The sequence below is a fragment of the Oncorhynchus gorbuscha genome, linkage group LG24 (genome assembly GCF_021184085.1).
Source record: "Oncorhynchus gorbuscha isolate QuinsamMale2020 ecotype Even-year linkage group LG24, OgorEven_v1.0, whole genome shotgun sequence".
Taxonomy (NCBI): domain Eukaryota; kingdom Metazoa; phylum Chordata; class Actinopteri; order Salmoniformes; family Salmonidae; genus Oncorhynchus; species Oncorhynchus gorbuscha.
The window spans coordinates 12,025,653-12,047,624 of NC_060196.1; the positions used below are offsets into that span (position 1 = coordinate 12,025,653).

The 21,972-nt window shown below is 44.3% G+C and overlaps 1 protein-coding gene across 3 annotated transcripts in view; it reads left to right on the forward strand.

Annotated features, from left to right (window-relative positions):
* The first annotated feature begins 1,352 nt into the window (after positions 1 to 1,352).
* The window catches only part of LOC124013200 (phospholipid-transporting ATPase ABCA1-like), a 40,991-nt gene continuing 20,371 nt past the window's right edge, over positions 1,353 to 21,972 (forward strand). Inside the window, exons 1-8 of one of the 3 annotated variants that reach the window (XM_046327437.1) lie at positions 1,353 to 1,511; positions 3,564 to 3,669; positions 5,372 to 5,465; positions 8,994 to 9,135; positions 9,381 to 9,499; positions 14,878 to 14,999; positions 17,301 to 17,492; positions 19,021 to 19,110. In XM_046327437.1, coding sequence (XP_046183393.1) covers positions 3,604 to 3,669; positions 5,372 to 5,465; positions 8,994 to 9,135; positions 9,381 to 9,499; positions 14,878 to 14,999; positions 17,301 to 17,492; positions 19,021 to 19,110 — 825 coding nt within the window. In that variant the 5' untranslated portion in view covers positions 1,353 to 1,511; positions 3,564 to 3,603. Of the gene's footprint in view, positions 1,512 to 3,498; positions 3,670 to 5,371; positions 5,466 to 8,993; positions 9,136 to 9,380; positions 9,500 to 14,877; positions 15,000 to 17,300; positions 17,493 to 19,020; positions 19,111 to 21,972 lie in introns of all 3 variants that reach the window. The other 2 variants (XM_046327439.1, XM_046327438.1) reach the window with 2 other exon arrangements.

The following is a 21,972-nucleotide window of genomic DNA, read 5'->3' on the forward strand; positions in this document are numbered from 1 at the left end:
ATATACTGTACTCTATATCATCGACTGCATCCTTATGTAATACATGTATCACTAGCCACTTTAACTATGCCACTTTGTTTACATACTCATCTCATATGTATATACTGTACTCGATACCATCTACTGTATCTTGCCTATGCTGCTCTGTACCATCACTCATTCATATATCCTTATGTACATATTATTTATCCCCTTACACTGTATATAAAACAGTAGTTTTGGAATTGTTAGTTAGATTACTTGTTGGTTATTACTGCATTGTCGGAACTAGAAGCACAAGCATTTCGCTACACTCGCATTAACATCTGCTAACCATGTGTATGTGACAAATACAATTTGATTTGATTTGAAACCTACAAAGATAGACTACTGTAAGGAACAGCCTTTGTGTTGCCCTCTAAAGTCAACAAATGAAGACCTTCAGGGTTCATGAACTCTATGGTCCATATTGTATATTGAATGTGAATACAAGAGTATATGCATGTAAGACTGTAATACAGTAAGACTAAACCGAAGAGACTAGTCAAGCTATTTAAAGATTGAACACCAGATGGTCGATCCCTTGGCAGAGAGATGCTACCATGTCCTTGCACCCATCCTCTAAAGACAAAAGACACAAACCAATTAGGATTACTCTACTCAACAATCTGTGATACGTCTTCAACATTCAACTTGTGCCCAGGCTCAGAGTGTATTATGTCCTGTAGTCTAGTTGATGATACAGTGATGTTGGCCCTAGTCATCACGGATGCAGCATCGTTGGACAGTAATTGTGTAGTTAGTTAACCAGTGAACCTGGTCGTCAAACCTGTGTGTCTAGTTATTGTTTAGTCAAAGTCACTGAGGTGGAATGGCGTTTGGGCCAATAAATATCAATATGCCGACATGACAGACTCTAAATGTAGGTTCAATCTGAAGTTCCAACACTTCTAGAATTCTATTTCAAAAGGGTAAAGCATAATTCTATATTTATAAAGTGTGGAACTGATATGCCTTCAGATTGAACCTGCATTTAGAGTCTGTCATAGAATGATGGTATTTATTGACCTCGATTATGTCCCCACTGGCCACTGACAAGACTGAGCACTTGATTTCAACCCAAAATGTGGCTATTATACAGATATGACAATGACACAATCATAAAATGATTGTATACGTTGCATGGACGGATTCAATACCTAAATATATCTGTATAGGGCACCGTAGCCCTCTTAAGAGCTGTTTTTCTTGGGGCCCGACACGTGTGTCCCGTTTAAGGAGACAGCAACACAAACAGCCTCGTATCCTTTTGACCGCGAGTTACCTTTCCCCTTCCGAAAGCGGCTGCATTGGCTGCCACTATAAAAGCTTGGAGGAGAAAAAAGGCAGAACCAGAGACACAGAGCAGCGAAGACAATAACGGTCGTAAAAAAAAAAGCGAATAAAAAAGCGTCCATTTGACCTTTTCCAATTCAAGGAATTACAATTGATGAACATTGAAGAATTGGATTTGCGCAGCATTAGGGAAAAAGGTCGGTTGTTTTTATTTGTTCGTTTTTGTTGTTTCTTTGTGAAGTTGCTCAGTGGGTGACATGCATTGTGTCCTGCATCATCCCAAAGGAACTGTTTTATTTGATCTTTACAGAAGGGATGTACATGGTCGCGCATGTTTGATTCAGTTTGTAAATATTTTCAAAACAAAAGCGCATCTTTGCCTTCGCACTTGTATAGGACGCGACGTCGTTCACAACAATCAACACATGATTTCTAGTTTTTATCCTCAATTAAATGTATTGAATAACTTAGATGCATTTATGATGTTTTGGTCGGATGGGTAAGATGACAAAGTGTGGGTAGTGTATGTTACGTCCTTTATCGCATATGACCGTATTGTGCTTGATGAATACAGTGTGTGTGCTACACTACAGCATCTGCTGCGGTTTATTGTATAGAAGAGTACGCTGCGCTGAATGACCGAGAGTAACCTCTTCCTCTTGAAACAATGAAACATCCAGCATGAAGTTCTGAAGTTATTTCTATTATTATATTGCACTGATATGTTTGACATTCGAGTACAATGAAAGAATGCAACGTCTTTAGTTTGTGAAATTATGTTTTTATTGTTTTAATAAATGTTTGTTTCTGATTCATTGATGCAGGCTTGATGTTGTAGTTAAAGGTAGCAGATGTTTGCCAAAAAGGATGAGCAATTATGTTTTATTGTCGGCCCATCGTTGACCATAGTGGTTGTCATATCATTATTCATTCGTTTTTTTTGTTTTTTTTCATAGCCTGTTTCATCAAAGCGCTGATTAATTTTGTTCTTGGTCTTTGTAAGATTTTCGTATTCTGAATGTTTTGAGACCGTAGTTGAAAATAGAACAGGCTAAGCTTCTGTTGGGGAAAAGAGATGATCATGATATGGATCTGGAACGAGTGAAAAATGGCAATAATCACATTAAAACACTAGAGGAGCCCGCAGCAATTCTGCACCAGGCAACCGCATTGATTCATTTGGAGGAGGCTGTTGTTTACAATTTGTACTGTAGTGGTTTGTTATGTTATGTGATGAAGCTGAATGAAAAAACAACGTAAAAACATGGTAACAACCTTAAATGTAATCAATATACGATCGGTTCATTTGAAAATCTGTTTCATTACGCTGGGACCTGAGGTAGACTATCATTCAGATTTTGCCCAATTCATCTTTTGAACGTGTTTCGTAATGAATAGGCTATCAATCCACCCACCCACCCGGAATAGGCTACATCACTGATGAAATGTTACGTGCGTAGTCTACTGGTCCTTCACTCGTCTCATACAGTTTTGTCTTGAAAAAAGGGATTATAATTGTTTGAGAGAGTGTTGCGTCACCATAATTGATTGAACGGCAAGTGCTTTACATTTGAGTAATTTCGCAGAGGCTCTTATCCAGAGCGATGTACAGTAGAGAATGCATACATTTTCATACTTTTTGTTGTTGTTGAATACTGGTCCCCCGTGGGAATTGAACCCACAACCCTAGAGTTGCATGTGCCATGCTCTTACCAACGGAGCCACACGGGACCCATTTGTGTCACAAAAACTCTGTTGCATCTGGAAGTATTTAACAATACAGCTGTTTGTGTAAATAGATAGTAACAGCATTTGCCTTTTGCTATTTGAGTGATTGCTAATTTCTGCATTGCAATAGCTGGATTAAATTGAAATGTCATGAGGACATTTGGTACTTTAGATATTAAAGTCTTTTTTTGTGCAATTGTGTGGGTGGCACACTTTCACTTGCCAAGTATCCAAGTATCCAGTGACTGTTTGTAGATCCAAAAGTCCCAGTGTGTTTTTTTGTAACAGACACTGAATCTCCCAATCCTGGAAACTGCTCTGATTGGTTAATACAGTCCAGTATCCATTGGAGATCTGATGGTTATATTTGGTTAGACTTTGACCTATGAGTGGCGTGGTGTCCAGTGGACTCAAACAGCCTTGTTCTCTGGTCTCACTGTGCTGTGTTGTCTGCAGATGCGGAGCTCAAGAGTTGTAGAAAAGGTCCCCGAGTCTCACTGTGTTGTCACTGTGCTCTGCAGTTGGGAGCTGGACGGCTGTAGGATAGGTCCCTGAGGCGAGATGGCCGTCTCTACTCAACTGGGCTTACTGCTGTGGAAGAACTTCACCTACAGACGGAGACAGACAGTAAGTAGCTACTACAAAAGAAAAGTCCACCAACCCCACGTAGATTCTGTGAGATAAGGGGAGCATGTCAAGGAAAGTTGCCGTGGGGAAAAACAAGGTTTATTGGCTACGAAGTTTGGTAGAATATACAATGTGTTACTATTGCTCATTCATCTCATATGTATACGTATATACTCTACTCTATATCATCTACTGCATCCTTATGTAATACATGTATCACTAGCCACTTTAACTATGCCACTTTGTTTACATACTCATCTCATATGTATATACTGCACTCAATACCATCTACTGTATCTTGCCTATGCCGCTCTGTACCATCACTCATTCATATATCTTTATGTACATATTCTTTATCCCCTTACACTTGTGTCTATAAGGTAGTAGTTTTGGAATTGTTAGCTAGATTACTTGTTGGTTATTACTGCATTGTCGGAACTAGAAGCACAAGCATTTCGCTACACTCGCATTAACATCTGCTAACCGTGTGTATGTGACAAATAAAATTTGATTTGATTTGATTTATTGTCGTCTGTGTGGCCAATGCACACAGAAATAATAGCATAGTCTATGTATTGGTAAAAAGGGTGAGATTGTTAAAAAAAACACTTGAATGAACTTGATCCTTTGACTCATTGAGGATGTTCAAACCGTAGAGGATGTCAATGTAGCAGAGAGTAGTGATGGTGATTCGTAGCGTGGAGGAGTTTTAAGTGCTCTCTCAAGTGCACGTTTTCCACACAAAGGGTTTGGATTCTGGAACATTTTAAACAACACTGTCACCTTGTCTTATAATGTCATCCAACTGTTAAACCTCAACATCTCTCAGAAGAATCTAAGAACCAGATACATTTATAGAACATATCCCCGGCCTCCATTTGACCAATCATCCTTTCATCCCCCATCCCGATGCTCTGTGAGTCTGGGGCTGGGAGGACAGCAGCTGCTGTGAACATATGTCCACCCAACCAACACCTCTCCCTTCCCACTCCCAGTCCTAGCTAGGATAAAGATTATAATATATTTACCAACAACAGCTGATAAACCCCTTAATGGCTGCCTCTGACACCCCAATAAGGGTTTGTGGAATGACCCACTTCCACTGAAAAGCTGGACCAGTCCATTCTAAAGGGGATCCTAGGTTTTAAAATAATAAGTTAAAAGTAATTGATGAAATGCCTCTTAGAATCAAAATGACCCATCCAACATAGTCAAGAAATTGGTAACCTGGATTGTACACAAAGAAGCTTAGAGGTGGGTTGTCTACTCTAGGACAGTGGTTTCCAACCCTTTTCAGTTATTGTACCACCAAGTACATTTTGCTCTGCCCGGAGTACCCTTGAAGTACCCCCTTTACCAGTAGGCCTATGGTCTCATGAGTCTAATCAAGTACCTCTCCTAGTACCCCTGGTTGGGAGCCACTGCTTTAAGACACTGAAACATTCAGTATTTTTTTGCGTCAAATTGTTTTTACATCCATTGGCCACCCTACTTTGCAAACAATGTCAGGTTCAAAGATTCCTCCTCATCTGTCGTTTTGCCCCGGATAAACTCCACATGATTGTATGATTGAAATCTCCAAATGGGTTGTTCTGTAGGGAGACCAGACTTCCTTACTATGGCATTGGTTTCACTGTTTGAATGCTGTTTGTCCTGACTGAATTTGTCAGTCTCTCATCGACCTTCTGAACTTCCCTTTCAGCTCCAGCTAGTTATCGAGATAATATGGCCGCTCTTCATCTTCTTCATCCTCATATCTGTGAGGATGCATTACCCGCCCTACGAGCAACATGAGTGTGAGTAGCCCACACATACAGAGTGCCTGGATTCACAGTGTGTTATTTTCTGTCTTATGTCAATTTAAATAAAGCTTTTAGAATTTGAATTGAGCTCAAATCAAGCTTTGTGTATTTGCACAGTTATAATGAGGCAATTCAAGAATAATGTTAGTGTCTCGACTGGGTAAGTAGTGACGTACTAGAGGCCTCATGACATTTGGTCCGAATACTGTTGCCCGTAATCATTTGTTCCCATTTTCCATTCTTTGTAGTCAGATGAGTCAGAGATCACAAGATGGAGGACAACAGGATTCCAGGCAGTTGTCCTTTATATCATCAGCCACTATTGTTTATTGAGTCCAAGACTCATTGGAAAGCAAAGCAATACAGACAAAAGATACTTCAGGGAAACAGAGAGCTCACCGTGTTTAAAGGACATTACTGTTCGTATCAAAGACAGTTAGTCACAACAGAACAGTGGAAGGCAGGAGATTCCCACAAGAAATGTGTCTCAATGGATTTCATTTTTCTAGAATCTAGAACAATGGATAAGGGAAGACTTAGTGAACACTTGTGGAAATGTTACAAATACCTGGAAAGGAATATATATATTTTTATGGTCCAAGAAATGTCAACGCAGAGAAGAGTACGTTAATGGCCTTGTCTGCCATTCCTCATCCCAAGCCAAGGTCCTCCCTCTATACTGTTTTCTTAAAAACATCCCACTCGGTTGGTCAATATCCCACTCAGTTGGTCAATATTTGATATATTGACCCACTGGCCTTTAAAACTCCTGTAGTACACCATAACAGCGCTGGGAAGAGTTTGTTACTTACACAGATAATATATTCTCAACTTTGAGGGTACTTAATTTATAGTGCAATTCTACTTCCGTTGAATTGCACATTGTGAAAGACCCATTGATCATTGATTCAATGGAGTCGGTCAAGAAAAGCCGTTTTCCTGGAACGACCAGTGTTCAACGTGTACCTGTTGTATCTGGGCAAACTCACATTGATTAACGCGGTCAAAGAATGTTAAGGAGAACATGATCGTAATTCTTAGAAAACGTCAACTCCGAGAAACCCGTTGTTGACATTTTAAAGCTGTTTTGACAAAGTTAGAAGCTAAAATAGAATTGTATATTTCCGTAAAGTCAGAGAGTGCAATGAAATTGAATCATTGCGAAATTCACCTGAAAGCAATAGTAAATTAATCTCCATTAAATTAACTTCCTGAATTCAAATGTATACCAGTAGGACTCCAACAACACTGGACTGTGTAGTATGTTTGTTTACATCAATACAGTATGGACGTGAGTGGAAGGATGTATAGCTACTATACTGTCTATTGCCCCCCTTATCTCTATCTTGTCAATACAGGTCTCCAGTAAAGATCTTGGTTCCATCCCAATTGGCATCCTATTCCCTATATAGTGCAGTACTTTTGACCAGGGCCCATAGGGAATATGGTGCTATTTGGGATGTACATACTGTATTTCACCAGGTCAGAAAGCTATACCTTTGCCCTCATATATCCCCCTCACTAGCTTTAAGCACCAGCTGTCAGAGCAGCTCACAGATTACTGCACCTGTACATAGCCCATCTATAATTTAGCCCAAACAACTACCTCTCCCCCTACTGTATTTATTTATTTAATTATTTTGCTCCTTTGCACCCCCATTATTTCTATCTCTATTTTGCACATTCTTCCACTGCAAATCTACCATTCTAATGTTTATTTATTTTTATTTTTTACTTGCTATATTGTATTTACTTCACCACTATGGCCTTTTTTGCCTTTACCTCCCTTATCCCACCTCATTTGCTCACATTGTATATAGACTTATTTTTCTACTGTATTATTGACTGTATGTTTGTTTTACTCCATGTGTAACTCTGTGTCGTTGTACCTGTCGAACTGCTTTGCTTTATCTTGGCCAGGTCGCAATTGTAAATGAGAACTTGTTCTCAACTTCCCTACCTGGTTAAATAAAGGTGAAATAAAAAAATAAAAATAAATATATAATACACTGAGTGTACAAAACATTAGGAACACCTGCCTAATATTGAGTTGCACCCCCTTTAAATTCATTGGGCATGGACTCTGCAAGGTGTCGAAAGCGTTCCACAGGGAGGCTGGCCCATCTTGACTCCAATGCTTCCCACAGTTGTGTCAAGTTGGCTGGATATCCTTTTGGTGGTGGACCATTCTTGATACACATTCTTGTTGAACGTGAAAATCCCAGCAGCGTTGCAGTTCTTGACACACTCAAACCAATACGCCTGGTGCCTACCATATCCCGTTCGAAGACACTTAAATCTTTTGTCTTGCCCATTCACCCTCTGAATGGCACACATACACAATCCACGTCTCAATTGTCTCAAGGCATAAAAATCCTTCTTTAACCTGTCTCCTCCCTTTCATCTACATTGATTTTAAATGGATTTAGCAAGTGACATCAATAAGGGATCATAGCTTTCACCTGGGCAGTCTATGTCATGGAAAAAGCAGGTGTTCAAAATGTTCTGTACACTCAGTGTAGGTTGTACAGCAGGCCAGTAGGCTGGACTATTAAACTCTGTGTATGATACGTTGACTGTGGACTGTGAAAGGACAATTCAAGTGTCACTACAATGGCACTGCTTTTAAAAAATCCAGTAGGCTTGTCAGACACACACACACACACTCACACACACACACACACACACACACATTGACAAAAAAGTAAAGTGTGAATACTTCTATAACATCTTGTTTTGCAGAATGTGCACGTCACCATTTTGTTGACTGTCAAACTTGTCACTAGTCAACTCGGCCGTAGATAGCAATACTTGACTTCACCCACTCAACTCAACAGTATTGACCTCAGGACTGGGTCACACTGTATCGTCCCACTCTAGGTGATTGCTTCACGATCTGCCGGGCTTTACAGTAGCAGATAACGGTTTACTGACAACCTCTTCTGACTCGTCACTGAAAGTGAATGCTGATCCAAAGGTCACATGAGTCATGTGGTTCACCGAGGCAATTATTCACCAGATACCCCCACGGGGGGTCTGACTGTTGTCTATGGTACGGAGTTTGGGGTTGCGGACAATGGCGGTCTCTCTTGGTCTCCGTCCCAGATGGCCCCCTATTCCCTACATAGTGCACTGCTTTTGACCAGAGCACCTGCGGAATAGGGGGCCATTTGGGACGCAACCTTGGTCTCTCTGCTAGATAACACAGTTCCTCCGAGAACACGAGGAACCTGTGCCCACTCCAGGTTCCCCCGTTGTACTGTGCTCTTGCTAAACAAGATGTCCACGCCTGGCTGTTCTTTCGATCTGCTGAATTGAGCCAAGCTGAAATGGAGTTTCACTCAGTCCTCCTTGCTCTGCCATTGTGAAATGTTGGGTGACTGACTGAAGTTCCACAATTACCCAACCTAATCATTTGACTTCAGTGCCCGTCTGGGCAGTTTCATAGGGAGATATTGTGACATAGAGTGGTGTCGATCATTGAACTTCTCTATTCCCCCCCTCATCCCCCACCCCCTCCAGGCCATTTCCCTAACAAGGCCATGCCCTCGGCGGGCACCTTGCCCTGGGTACAAGGGATCATCTGCAACGCCAACAACCCCTGCTTCCGCCACCCCACACCAGGAGAGACCCCAGGGCTGGTGGGCAACTTCAACGATTCTATGTGAGTTCATGCCGGGTAAACTAACCCTTTATCATTGCCCGAGTTGATAGAATGATTTGATTAGTCATGTCTATGACAAACAACCAAGTAAACAGTGTAAGCTAAGACATTAAAACATGTAAATAATGGACCATGCCACAAGGAGCATTGTTCCTGCTTTCAGATCCTCAACCCCAGAGGATCCGCATGTGTCTTTTACCACCGTTGTTCCTCACATCGTCTATTCGCCTCTCTATGAAACACAGAATCTCCCGTCTGTTCATCGATGCCAAGAAGATCCTCCTCTACAGCCAGAATGACAAGAGCTTCGAGGGCTACAAGGTTCTGGTGCGGGCTCTGAGGAAACTACAGGGCAACACGGCAGGTAGGACAGATCACAGTACATAGACCCTGAGCTACAGACGTAAAGATGCATCCCACTGGGCCAAAAACTGGTTGAATCCACTTTGTTTTCATGTCATTTCAACAAAGTAAATGCAATGCGATGACATTGAATCAATGTGGAAAACTGATTGGATTTGCAAAATGTCAACAACATACGGGAATTTTTGTCTTTTTCTTTTGTTGTTGATTTCACATTGAATTCTCGCTAGTTTACAACTTAACCAAATGTAAATGGTAACTAGACGTTGAAATGACATCGGTGCCCAGTGGGATGTACATGGATATTGATGCACCGTCCATATATTTGGACGGCCGTTCTGCCCCTGAACAGGCAGTTAACCCACTGTTCCTAGGCCGTCATTGAAAATAAGAATTTGTTCTTAACTGACTTGCCTAGTAAAATAAAGGTAAAAAATAAAATAAATAAAAAATAAGAAAAAATTACGCTGATGTATATATTTGTACGTATTGTTTAAAGTACTGCATGACATCACATTTTATGTATGTTTCTGCATGTACATTGATGTGACTGAATCTGATCCTAAGCCTGTACCCACCTGCATACATAGGCCCTGGGCCATAGACGTATTGCACGCATACTGATCTGAGTTTGGTTAGCCTGGTTTTTCAGTAGGTAGGTATGATCACCTATCTGTACATCCCTTCTAGCAATAGACGTAGGACACACGCTGTACACTTGAAGCACATAGTACTGAACTTGAGACTTGTTTGACGGTTTCAGTCCTCGATTTCCTGGGGCCGTACGGTGCAGAGAGTTCAGAGCAAATGCCATGCTTAGATTTTAATGGCCTCCATGAAAACCCAAATTCCTAATGCGAAGAAAAGCAGATTACTGGGGACCATACAGCCCCTAATCAAAATGGGGCCTTTTGGCTCATAATGGAGGGCAATGGGTGCAGGTTGGCAGCATAGAAATAGAATGACTAGAATGGACGTTCTCATTCCAGTAAATGTCCTATGATTCAGTGTACCCATGAGTGATCCAGTCAAAACACGTGGTGGTCTGAGGGGCTTTGTTAGCCTGGTCACAGATCTGCTGGGAGTTGGCTTGACGGCACAAACAAATATGGGACCAGGCTTTGTCCCTTCTAGTAATTAGATTTCTATGGTTGGCATAGCACTGGTGTAATCAGTCCATGCCAGTCCTGGGGTGGGGAGGTTGCTGCTGAACCAACGGGGGGGGGCAGCGCCCATGTCCTGTCCTATCTCTTTAAATGTCAGGAAGACCTCCCTGGACCCACCCATCACAACAGGATACAGATTTAAACTAAGTGGCCCTTTAATGTTTTGACTACTGTGTCTGTGTCTGAACTGGACCAACCCTGGGCTTGGAATGTGTCTACTACATCCTGTTTGAGGATCATTATGTGCTCTCGTCTCCCCTCGCGTTACTGTCCATCTCATGTTAGATGGTGAATAAGTAATCGTATTAACTGCATGATAAAACTGAATACCATGGAAAAGAACCTCCTGCACACTGCTCCACAGATTTAATGGGTACTGTATGTTCGCTTTTGGCTCTTGCTGAGCGGCCATTTTCAGAGTGGAAGGTACATGGGGATGTCATGACCTTGGCCCAGGAAGAGGGGGGAAAGGTCTTCGAGGATATCAGGTTGATGATAGTATCTTTCCCTTGCATGAGTCTTGAGGTGTCCCAGTCCCCACACACCTACATATTTACCATACATATTGTCTACCCACCGGGCAAAATGTCATATTTCAACGTTCAACTGACATTGACTATTAATTGACTTTTTTTTTTGGTTGAATTGGCTTATTATGTCACATCAACTGCTGGATGAGCCTCATGGCACCTCATCGAGGTTAACGCTAAGACCGCTGTTAAACCATCGAGCTGACGCATTTTGAAGATAACAAATGTCATTCGTTATTACATAAAGGAGCATAAATGAACTGTATCTGTGGTAACCATGCTATCGCGATTCTATATCTAACCAAAGAGTAGTTCCGAGACTGACATAGGCCTACCACTAAAAGATGAATCGCTTCAGAACAGAGCTCACTGACCCCACTATGGCCGGGATAGAGAAAAGGTGTGAAAAAGTATTTCACATTTCCACTCCAACATGCATTTATCGTCTATCTACTTCTTGCGGTATAACTTCCCACCTAGGCTTCCTTCCAGAGGACTCGAGCACAGTTAAGATATTACCTGAGAAATTCAGGTCACAAAGACCGTGTCAACACTGTTGCGTAACAGCTCCTTCCAGCAGAATTATGTTGTGGGCAAATTAAAACGAGTCACGTGAGCAGTCTGGCCAAACGAGGAGAAAGGTGTCAGTGTTAAAAATACCAGTCTTAAAATTGGTTACGTCAGTGTGTAAAAGGAGTCTCGGAGAAGATCACAGCTCTGCATTGACCCTCTATAAAAACCTTCCCTTATATAAAGCCTTACAGTGGAGTGCCATTATGTCAAAGGGGAGAAAGTTCATTTTGTTAGAATTAGTGCCTCGTGTCACAGCAGAAGCACTTTAATCTTATTCATGAAACATATCCACTTCTCTTTAATCTCACGAAATCCACAGACTTTTTCTCTTCTCTCACTGTATGTTCTATATCGATATGATGCCGATTGCGTTTCTCTTTTCGGGTTTGTAACAAAAACTAGCTTTAATGTAATGGGTTGATGTGTCAGCCAGACTGACTGACTGACGGGTTTCCTAGGTGGGTCGTTTGTTCTGTCGAAGGTCGCTAGAACTATTCTCTTCACACTGACGCGCGGATGCACGCACGCACAATTCTCCTTCTCAAAGTGGTCTGGCTCGCCTCGTCTCCCACATTCTTTGTTGTTTTCCCCGTCGGTCGGTCAAGTTCCAGATCAGCCAGACTCTCATTTCCCGTTTTGGTTCTGTTGAATAACACCACAGGCAGCTTCCTTCTCTCAGGTTATTAGACTCAGTCAGTCAGGACAGTCGTCCTCCGTGTCCCAAATTGCGTCCTATTCCCGACGCAGTGCAGTACCTTTGTTCCACGTCGTCTTCTATCAACCTGAAGTTATCTGTAGCCAACTGTCTTTTGTAAGTCTTGGAAAAAGGCAGCCATTTTGTTTGTCTGATTGTAGGTTGTTTGTTGAGTCAGTGAGGTTTGGGAACAGGTGAACCATCAGTCTCCTCAGGTCTATCAAGTATTACTCACCAGAAGCCAGGGCCAGTAGTGACAAGCCTGGATGCCAGTCTGCCTCGTATTGTTGTAGCCTACTTGTTATTGTTTTGGTAGGTCAGAGAAGTAAGCATAGTCACCACCTAAGCCAAGTGCAGACAGACAGTACCTTTAGGGGCTATCCCTCTTTCTTGCATGGCTGTACTCTCACTAAGTAGTTAGGGGCCAAGTGCAGACAGACAGTACCTTTAGGGGCTATCCCTCTGGTCTTTCATGGCAGTACTCTCACTCAGTAGTTAGGGGCCAAGTGCAGACAGACAGTACCTTTAGGGGCTATCCCTCTTTCTTGCATGGCTGTACTCTCACTCAGTAGTTAGGGGCCAAGTGCAGACAGACAGTACCTTTAGGGGCTATCCTTCTGGTCTTTCATGGCAGTACTCTCACTCAGTAGTTAGGGGCCAAGTGCAGACAGACAGTACCTTTAGGGGCTATCCCTCTGGTCTTTCATGGCAGTACTCTCACTCAGTAGTTAGGGGCCAAGTGCAGACAGACAGTACCTTTAGGGGCTATCTCTCTGGTCTTTCATGGCAGTACTCTCACTCAGTAGTTAGGGGCCAAGTGCAGACAGACAGTACCTTTAGGGGCTATCCCTCTGGTCTTTCATGGCAGTACTCTCACTCAGTAGTTAGGGGCCAAGTGCAGACATACAGTACCTTTAGGGGCTATCCCTCTTTCTTGCATGGCAGTACTCTCACTCAGTAGTTAGGGGCCAAGTGCAGACAGACAGTACCTTTAGGGGCTATCCCTCTTTCTTGCATGGCTGTACTCTCACTAAGTAGTTAGGGGCCAAGTGCAGACAGACAGTACCTTTAGGGGCTATCCCTCTGGTCTTTCATGGCAGTACTCTCACTCAGTAGTTAGGGGCCAAGTGCAGACAGACAGTACCTTTAGGGGCTATCCCTCTGGTCTTTCATGGCAGTACTCTCACTCAGTAGTTAGGGGCCAAGTGCAGACAGACAGTACCTTTAGGGGCTATCCTTCTGGTCTTTCATGGCAGTACTCTCACTCAGTAGTTAGGGGCCAAGTGCAGACAGACAGTACCTTTAGGGGCTATCCTTCTGGTCTTTCATGGCAGTACTCTCACTCAGTAGTTAGGGGCCAAGTGCAGACAGACAGTACCTTTAGGGGCTATCCTTCTGGTCTTTCATGGCAGTACTCTCACTCAGTACTGTTGCTAAGGCACATCTCCAGTCTCTTGTTTCCTGAAGTCAGGATGATTAGAGCTCGTCACCACTCCTTGGTTATTTGCTCTGGGGTCGTCTCTATGCACTGGGGTGGTCTCTATGCTGTGGGGACGTCTCTTCAACACATACCACGTCCCCCCTGACCTGCTCCCAGGAGCCTCTGGGGCAGCTAAGTGTTTCCTGTCTAGTTAATGTTACCAGTTGAGTTTTACCTGGAACCCAAAAGGGTTCTCCTACAGGGACAGACAAAGTTGTAGGTATAAGTTGTCTTCAAATAGTACAGGGTTATGGCCCTAGTTATGGGTGAAACTACCTTCTAGTACCCCCCCCCCTTCCCCTCCAAGGGGTAATGTTGCTACTTTACCATGTATCCGGTAGCTACTCTTGTCACTGTGCTAACTAACTAACGCAACACAAACACAGAGACGTTAATGTTTAAGTAAGAAGATTACAAATTCAAGCTGGGCAGGGAGGGACGGAACAGAGTGAAAAGTGAGGAGCCCAGGACTCTAGCTTAGTATTTGGGCCAAAGTGGAACGCCCTAGAGTAACCCCGGCTACGGAGAGCGAAGCAGCAGAGTGCTGAGCTGACTTCAACTGGTTTTTAAGCGGAGATGACTTCTCTGGAATGTTTTGACCCAGTGAACACAATAGCCCTCAGGGTAAACTGGGTCCATGATATCTCTCCCTTCACTGTATCACTCCATTCTGTCCATGCCAGTATATTAGTATAATATATCTACAATACCATATTATTGAGAACTTTACAGTTTTCATCCAAAGAACACTGTGTATTTGGAGTTTCCCCAGATAATAGACTATCATTTCTTTATTCAAGACGATGAGTTTCGATGCTAAATCACAATTGTATCCATAAAAACACATTTCTGTCTTTTAAATAGATCCGTTTCTAAGTATGCAGCGCGGTGTTCCTAGTCAGTCTGTTGAATGTGCATTCCATCATCCCATTCAAGGTTTCAAGCTGAAGGACTTTCTCCGCGATAAGGAGACCTTGTCGTCGTTCCTGCATCGCAACGCCTCCCTATCCCATCACGCCGTCCAGCAGATTGTGGAGGCTGACCTCAACCTAGAGAAGGTAAACATATTCACTGTGTGAGGAGAAAAGAGAAGGCTTCTCCTTTCTGTTTGTCACCACATCATGTACCTTTTTAAAGGCAGTCATGCATGCCATGACCTTGGTTTGCTGGCATCTAACACGCTGTAACTATATATATATATATATATATATATCATAAGGGGGGTGCTGTTGCGGAGAGAACCAAGTCTGTGGCTCATATCATCCTCTTTCTCATGGAAAATAATTTGGCTCAGTTTCAGCACAATTCATCACTGTCTGTAGTTGGAGGGCAGTAGTCACATGATTTAGCTCCGCCCTCCGTCTCTCCTCCGTCTCTCCTCCATCTTCTGTCTGCCTCAAAGTGAGCATGTGCAGAGAGGGGCTCACTCACACGCGGTGGGTCTATTAACTGTATCCCCCCCCCCCGGAGATGTTTTATTACCCATCAGCCCCTTCTCTCTCTGGCTTTTTTGGGGGCTCACTCACACGCGGTGGGTCTATTAACTGTATCCCCCCCCCCGGGATGTTTTATTACCCATCAGCCCCTTCTCTCTCTGGCCTTTTTCCACAGATAGTCTGGGAAGGTCCTACAGTACATTGTAGAAATGTTCAGGGGATTTTAGTCCGGCTTTCTGTTGAGATACATTTCTTCTTCTGACATGAGAAAAAAAAATAATCAAGGAAATCAATTTGCGTAAGGGATATTTGGTTTGGTAAAGGATTTAGCAGTATTATCCACACACAAAAAAACAGTGACACCTTTAATACCCATAGGTACCAAGTAGTGCAGTTATCTAACAGTTTGTCTCTGGTTCAAAAGTAACCTGTGATGCTGAGGGTCAAGGTCATTAAGGGAGTCAACTCTTTACTCCTCCACTCCACTCTACAGTTACACAGAAAGAATGTCCTGAAGCTGTCTCAGCCAGGCTATTATTTAGTTCATCCCAGCTTGGATGTGGTAATACAGGACGCACTGTTATTCACCGCAGCAGCTTCCCTCTGCCTCCCTCCCATCCTCTGCCTCCCTCCCATCCTCTGCCTCCCTCCCTTCCTCTGCCTCCCTCCCATCCTCTGCCTCCCTCCCATCCTCTGCCTCCCTCCCTTCCTCTGCCTCCCTCCCTACCTCTGCCTCCCTCCCATCCTCTGCCTCCCTCCCTTCCTCTGCCTCCCTCCCTACCTCTGCCTCCCTCCCTTCCTCTGCCTCCCTCCCTTCCTCTGCCTCCCTCCCTTCCTCTGCCTCCCTCCCATCCTCTGCCTCCCTCCCTTCCTCTGCCTCCCTCCCTTCCTCTGCCTCCCTCCCTTCCTCTGCCTCCCTCCCTTCCTCTGCCTCCCTCCCTACCTCTGCCTCCCTCCCTTCCTCTGCCTCCCTCCCTTCCTCTGCCTCCCTCCCTACCTCTGCCTCCATCCCTTCCTCTGCCTCCCTCCCTTCCTCTGCCTCCCTCCCTTCCTCTGCCTCCCTCCCTTCCTCTGCCTCCCTCCCTTCCTCTGCCTCCCTCCCTACCTCTGCCTCCCTCCCTACCTCTGCCTCCCTCCCTACCTCTGCCTCCCTCCCTACCTCTGCCTCCCTCCCTCAGTCAGCCAGTCTGGACACATGTGCACTGTATGCGCCTCAGACCGGTGGGACCTTCGAGCTATGCCTCCCTAAGTGGGAAAAACAAGTCTCTCCCATGCATGACTGAAAAGCTGCACAATGCACATTTTTCACATGTTTAGATGTTGACCATGTAGTGAGATAGCTATGACCATGTGGAAATGTAGAATTCTAAAATAAAAATAAAAACAAATATGGGTCATTCCGCAAGCAAATACCTCCCTGGAATATATATATTTTTTAAAACTGGGATTCCAGAGTGGTACTGATAGGTTAGAAATAACATTCCCCAAACATCTTTGTTTGTGTTGAGTCATAGGAACATTTGGTAATGCCTCTGGAGCACGTTCTGTTTTTGTTGCCCTGGCGCTACACAGCTGATTAAAATAATCAAAGCCTGATGATGAGTTCATTTATTTGAATCAGCTGTGTATGTAGGGAAAAAAACAAAACGCGTCACCAGGACTGAGTGTTGGGAAACGCTGCCTTGGAGGCAGTAGTACTGACAGCAGAGATATGACAACAGCTTTTCTGTGATGATATATGATTCAAAACATCTGTTTCTAATATTTGCATAAATCATTCCTGACTAGGCATTCATTGCAAAAGTTGTTACAGTTAAAACACGACATCACAATTATCCCCGACATCCTCGCAACACATTTATTTGTTTGTTTCTCGACTGCGAGAACTTGATCCCTGAAATACAATTTCACATTATCTACCAGGTCCTGATTGGAGGTTTCGGCGTCCATCTTAGAGATATGTGTAACACCACTTCTCTGGAGGAGTTTGTGACCATCTCCGACAAGAATGTGTCACGGCTCACTCAAGACATCATCTGCAAGGCCTCCCCTGATTGGCTGAACAAGGCACAGGACCACTTCCTGTCCAACCTGGACTTCCTAAAACCCATACGGGTAAGAAACACTTAAAATACTAACACTTTTTAAAACTTAACACCGAACACTTTAACACTGGGGGCTTTAACACTGGGGGCTTTAACAGTGAACGCCTAATAACACAATTCCATAGTCCTAGCCAATCGTCATTTGTTCAATGAATGTATTATTACACTTTTAGTCAGTCAGACAAACTGAATAAGCTATTCCCTTTGCACTCACTTTCACACAAAGCACACTTTATGGCGGGATAATTTAACCTGCTGACACCAAGCCTTCCTTCTTCTGATAAAGAGAGCATCATGTTCCCTGGCATGATTACTAGTTAGGTCAGGAATTATCAAACCATATTTCTGTACAAGATTTAGAAATCCTGTTCCTGTCACAAAACATTAGCTTGACAATGAACGCGTCCCTTTGTCTCTTTCTCGTAATGGGAGTTGGAGAGGCCGTGAACCCTGTTGTGGCAGATGTCTGAATATAGACTTTTGACACACACACACACGCACGCACGCACGCACGCACGCACGCACGCACGCACGCACGCACGCACGCACGCACACACACACACACACACACACACACACACACACACACACACACACACACACACACACACACACACACACACACACACACACACACGCACGCGCACACACACACACACACACAGAAAAATACAGTGTGTTAATTTCAACAATAATAGGACTCAGTGAATATAATCACTGTACACTTCAGATAACCATCACACTTGGATGCAAATGGAGGATTGATCCATTTTAGCTGACCCAGTTGCGTTGGCTCAGTCAGAACTCTCAGTCTTGTTGGGACAAGCTTTTGGAAGGTGCCAAAGTGTACAGAACAGTCTGCCAATGAAAATGCTGTCGCAATGGTCAACTAACACGGGAGAAAATGTAGTAAATATTTGTTGAAATATCATGCTGCTGAATCAGCCGTAATTTCAAACCGGTGTTATGGTGATACTATTTGTTCTGAAAAAGACCAATAGGTTTCCCTCCCTAACAAAACAGATCAGGGATATTAGACTCGGGTTTGAATAAATACCCCATGTTCTGAATACAGTATAAAGTAACCGACCGCTCTTGAGTACTGATATAGGCCCTGATCCAATATCCACATCCTACAACTGCACATCAAATTAAGCCTTGCATTAGGCTTGTGTTCTAAGTGGTACACTAATATGGACAATGGAACGCAGCAATATTGGACCTATAAGGAAAGCTGACCCCAGACCTGTACTTAGTGGCTAAGGTGCGTCTGAAATGGCACTCTTTTCCCTATGTAGTGCAACATATAAGGAATCCGGTTCCATTTCAGATGGACCTTAGCCACTAAGTACAGGTCTGGGGTCAGCTGTGAGAGTGCAGCAGCTCACATTTCAGCGGCCCTCTTCTGACAGTCAATAACAGATGAGGTTGAACAGGAACCCCTCTCTGAAGTGTCCCTGGAGAGTGTTTGTTCTCATGTCTTTTATCCCCCCTCCCCCTCTCTCCCCTTTCTCCCTCCTCCTCCTCACCCACAACAGAAGGACGTGAAGTCCGACCCTGAGGTCGTCCAGAAGGTATCCGCGGCAACCGACGGTCTGCTAGAGAGCTTGGGAGCGCTGGCTGTAGAGGTAGGTGCTGTCTGTCAGGCACACACACGCACACGCGCGACACACACACACACACACACACACACACACACACACACACACACACACACACACACACACACACACACACACACACACACACACACACACACACACACACACTTACATGTATGTTTCAACGTACATTTCTGGGTCTGCATCTGTTTTGGATAGTCTTAAATAACCCTTGAATCAACCTGCCTTATCCGTGAACTCATTTGAATGTAGGCCGAAAACAACCACAAAGAGAAAGCCATCAGTTGTAGCAGTGGTCTGACAAAAACAGGTCCTCCCGCTGCACATCTCTGGACCGCAATGTGCAAACAAAACCCATCTGTCCCCTCAATAATAAAAAAGCTAGCTTGGTGCTCTGGCCCTCACAAAATGGCCACCTCAAATGGCTGTAACCCTGCAATTTTGTACACAAGGTTAGTCTTTCCCAACAAATCGACTGTTTAGTGTCAGCAGTCCAGTTGGTACCAGTCCAGGTCAGGAAATGGCCAAACTGTAATGCTATCCCTCTGTGGCATCTGCACTGTCAACATAGCTAACTGCCCCCAACATATCAGACCCAGTTCTGGAGTAACCAAATCTGTGCTAGCTACAATAGAAATGTCCACTATGGGGGCCTCCCGAGTGGCGCTTGAGGCACCACTACAGATCCTGGTTCAATCCCGGGCTGTGTCGCAGCCGGGCCGCGCCCTGGAGACCAATGAGGCGACGCACAATTGGCCCAGCGTTGTTAGGGGAGGGTTTGGCCGGCTGGGATTTCCTTTTCCCATCGCACATCGCACTCCTTGTGGCTGGCCGGGCAGACAGCACCGGGATTTCCTTTTCCTATCGCACTCTAGCGACTCCTTGTGGCGGGCCGGGCGCTGTGCACGCTGACACTGTCGCCAGTTGTACGGTGTTTTCTCCGACTTATTGGCGCGGGTGGCTTCCGGGGTTAGGCGAGCAGTGTGTCAAGAAGCAGTGCGGCTTGGTTGGGGTTGTGTTTCGGAGGACGCGCGGCTCTCGACCTTCGCCTCTCCAAAGCCAGTACGGGAGTTGCACCGATGGGACAAGACTGTACGTACCAATCGGGGGAGACAAAGGGGTAAAAAGTACAAAGACATAAAAGTACAAAAATAAAAGTAATGTCCAATACAGTACATGGCTGGGAAACGCTGAGAGACTTAGCAGGATGTACTAGGGGAAAAAGACTACAATAGATCACCTTGTCACGAGACTCTCAACTCCCTGTCCTCCCCCCTTCTCTCCTCCTTCCACCTCCGCCCCCTCTCCCTACCACCTCCCCTCTCTCCAGCCACAGCACTGCTGAGTTGGCGGAACATAAGGAAGCCGTCAGCTGTGGGAAAGAGAGGTCGTTCCCACTGATGTGTTCAGCATACGCTCTCTGGCAGAACTGTATGTCCCTGTATATCCACCTGGCATACTGTATGTGTCATCAGAGGAAATCCATGGACAAAGATAAGTCCCTTAAACGAATGATGGAATGATCCCCTCCCTACTCAAGTCAAACAAGCAGCAATGTTACAAGACAAGAGAAGCTCCCGGTATAAATGCCTCATAAACAGAAAAATACGCCTTTTTCCACCTTTAGTTAACCTCAACCACAGCTTTTTGCCGTTAGCTGCTTTTGTTCCCTGGTGTGAGAGGGAAGACGTTTAGTTAGTCTCGGAGCTAACTGACCTGCCTTGGCACGGAGACGTAACCTCTAGTAACCTCTCTTCAGGCTGGAGGCACGAGGTGTTGGAACAGACGCAGCCTTCCTCAAATGACTCGGCTTGTTTGCGTGCTATATGTCTGGCCCGCGGGGCATGAGGCAGATAGACAGGCACAGACAGAAAGGTGGTGGAAGAGGAGAAAAAGACTTCTCTTCCTCTCGTCCTCCCACTGGCTGCCCTGTTCTATCTTTGTGTGTTTTTGGACGGTGAGGAAGCATGTGACTTGCTGAGGCGGCTCCCGAAATCAGCCGCAACCACAGAACACTGAGGGCGGATCTCGGAGTTTGCTGGAATTTCTTTGTCTTTGTTATGAGAAACTTGGCTGTATAAATGATTACACAATTCTAAAGGATTACACCATTCTAAACGATGACACCATTCTAAACGACGACAACATTCTAAACGATGACACCATTGTAAACGATGACACCATTCTAAACGATTACACCATTCTAAACGATGACATTGTAAACGATGACACCATTCTAAACGATTACACCATTCTAAACGATGACAACATTCTAAATGCTAAGAACGTGTTGTCATCTTTGTCAAAAAGGGGGCAGCTCTAGGAAAACTAGGGTTGTTGATTAAAGGGTCAGTGTCAATGAAGATATGTTACGTGTCGGAGGGTCTGAAGTCGTCTCCTTGTGGAAGAAAACTACTGGAACCGTGCAACAATATCCAGTCTGTTGCATTTCATCGCGTATCACAAGATATTATGCAACAAGGTTAGGTAATAAAACCAATATATATTTCATAGTTCCAGAAAGATGCTGAGTTGGGTTATAATCACCGACCTACCTGTTCTATTCTCCGTCTTAAATGACAAAAGACCTTGTTATGCATCGGTGCCTTCATTTTGGCTCCGTCCACCGTCTTCAAAGTGTTTTTCTAAGATAACCAGCCACTTGTGCGGTGAGTCCACTGTGGCTCCTTTCTTAGGTTACTCTCGGCCATTTTTCTTTTTCTCCATTGTGCAAACACTGACACACACGCACAGGGCCTGTCGCACTCTCAAGCACACAGGTCGGCCTGGTTTTCGTAACGTTACATTACACACCTACAGGCCCAGAATAGCTAAATAGACTCAATTAAAAGGGGAGCATCACGCTCT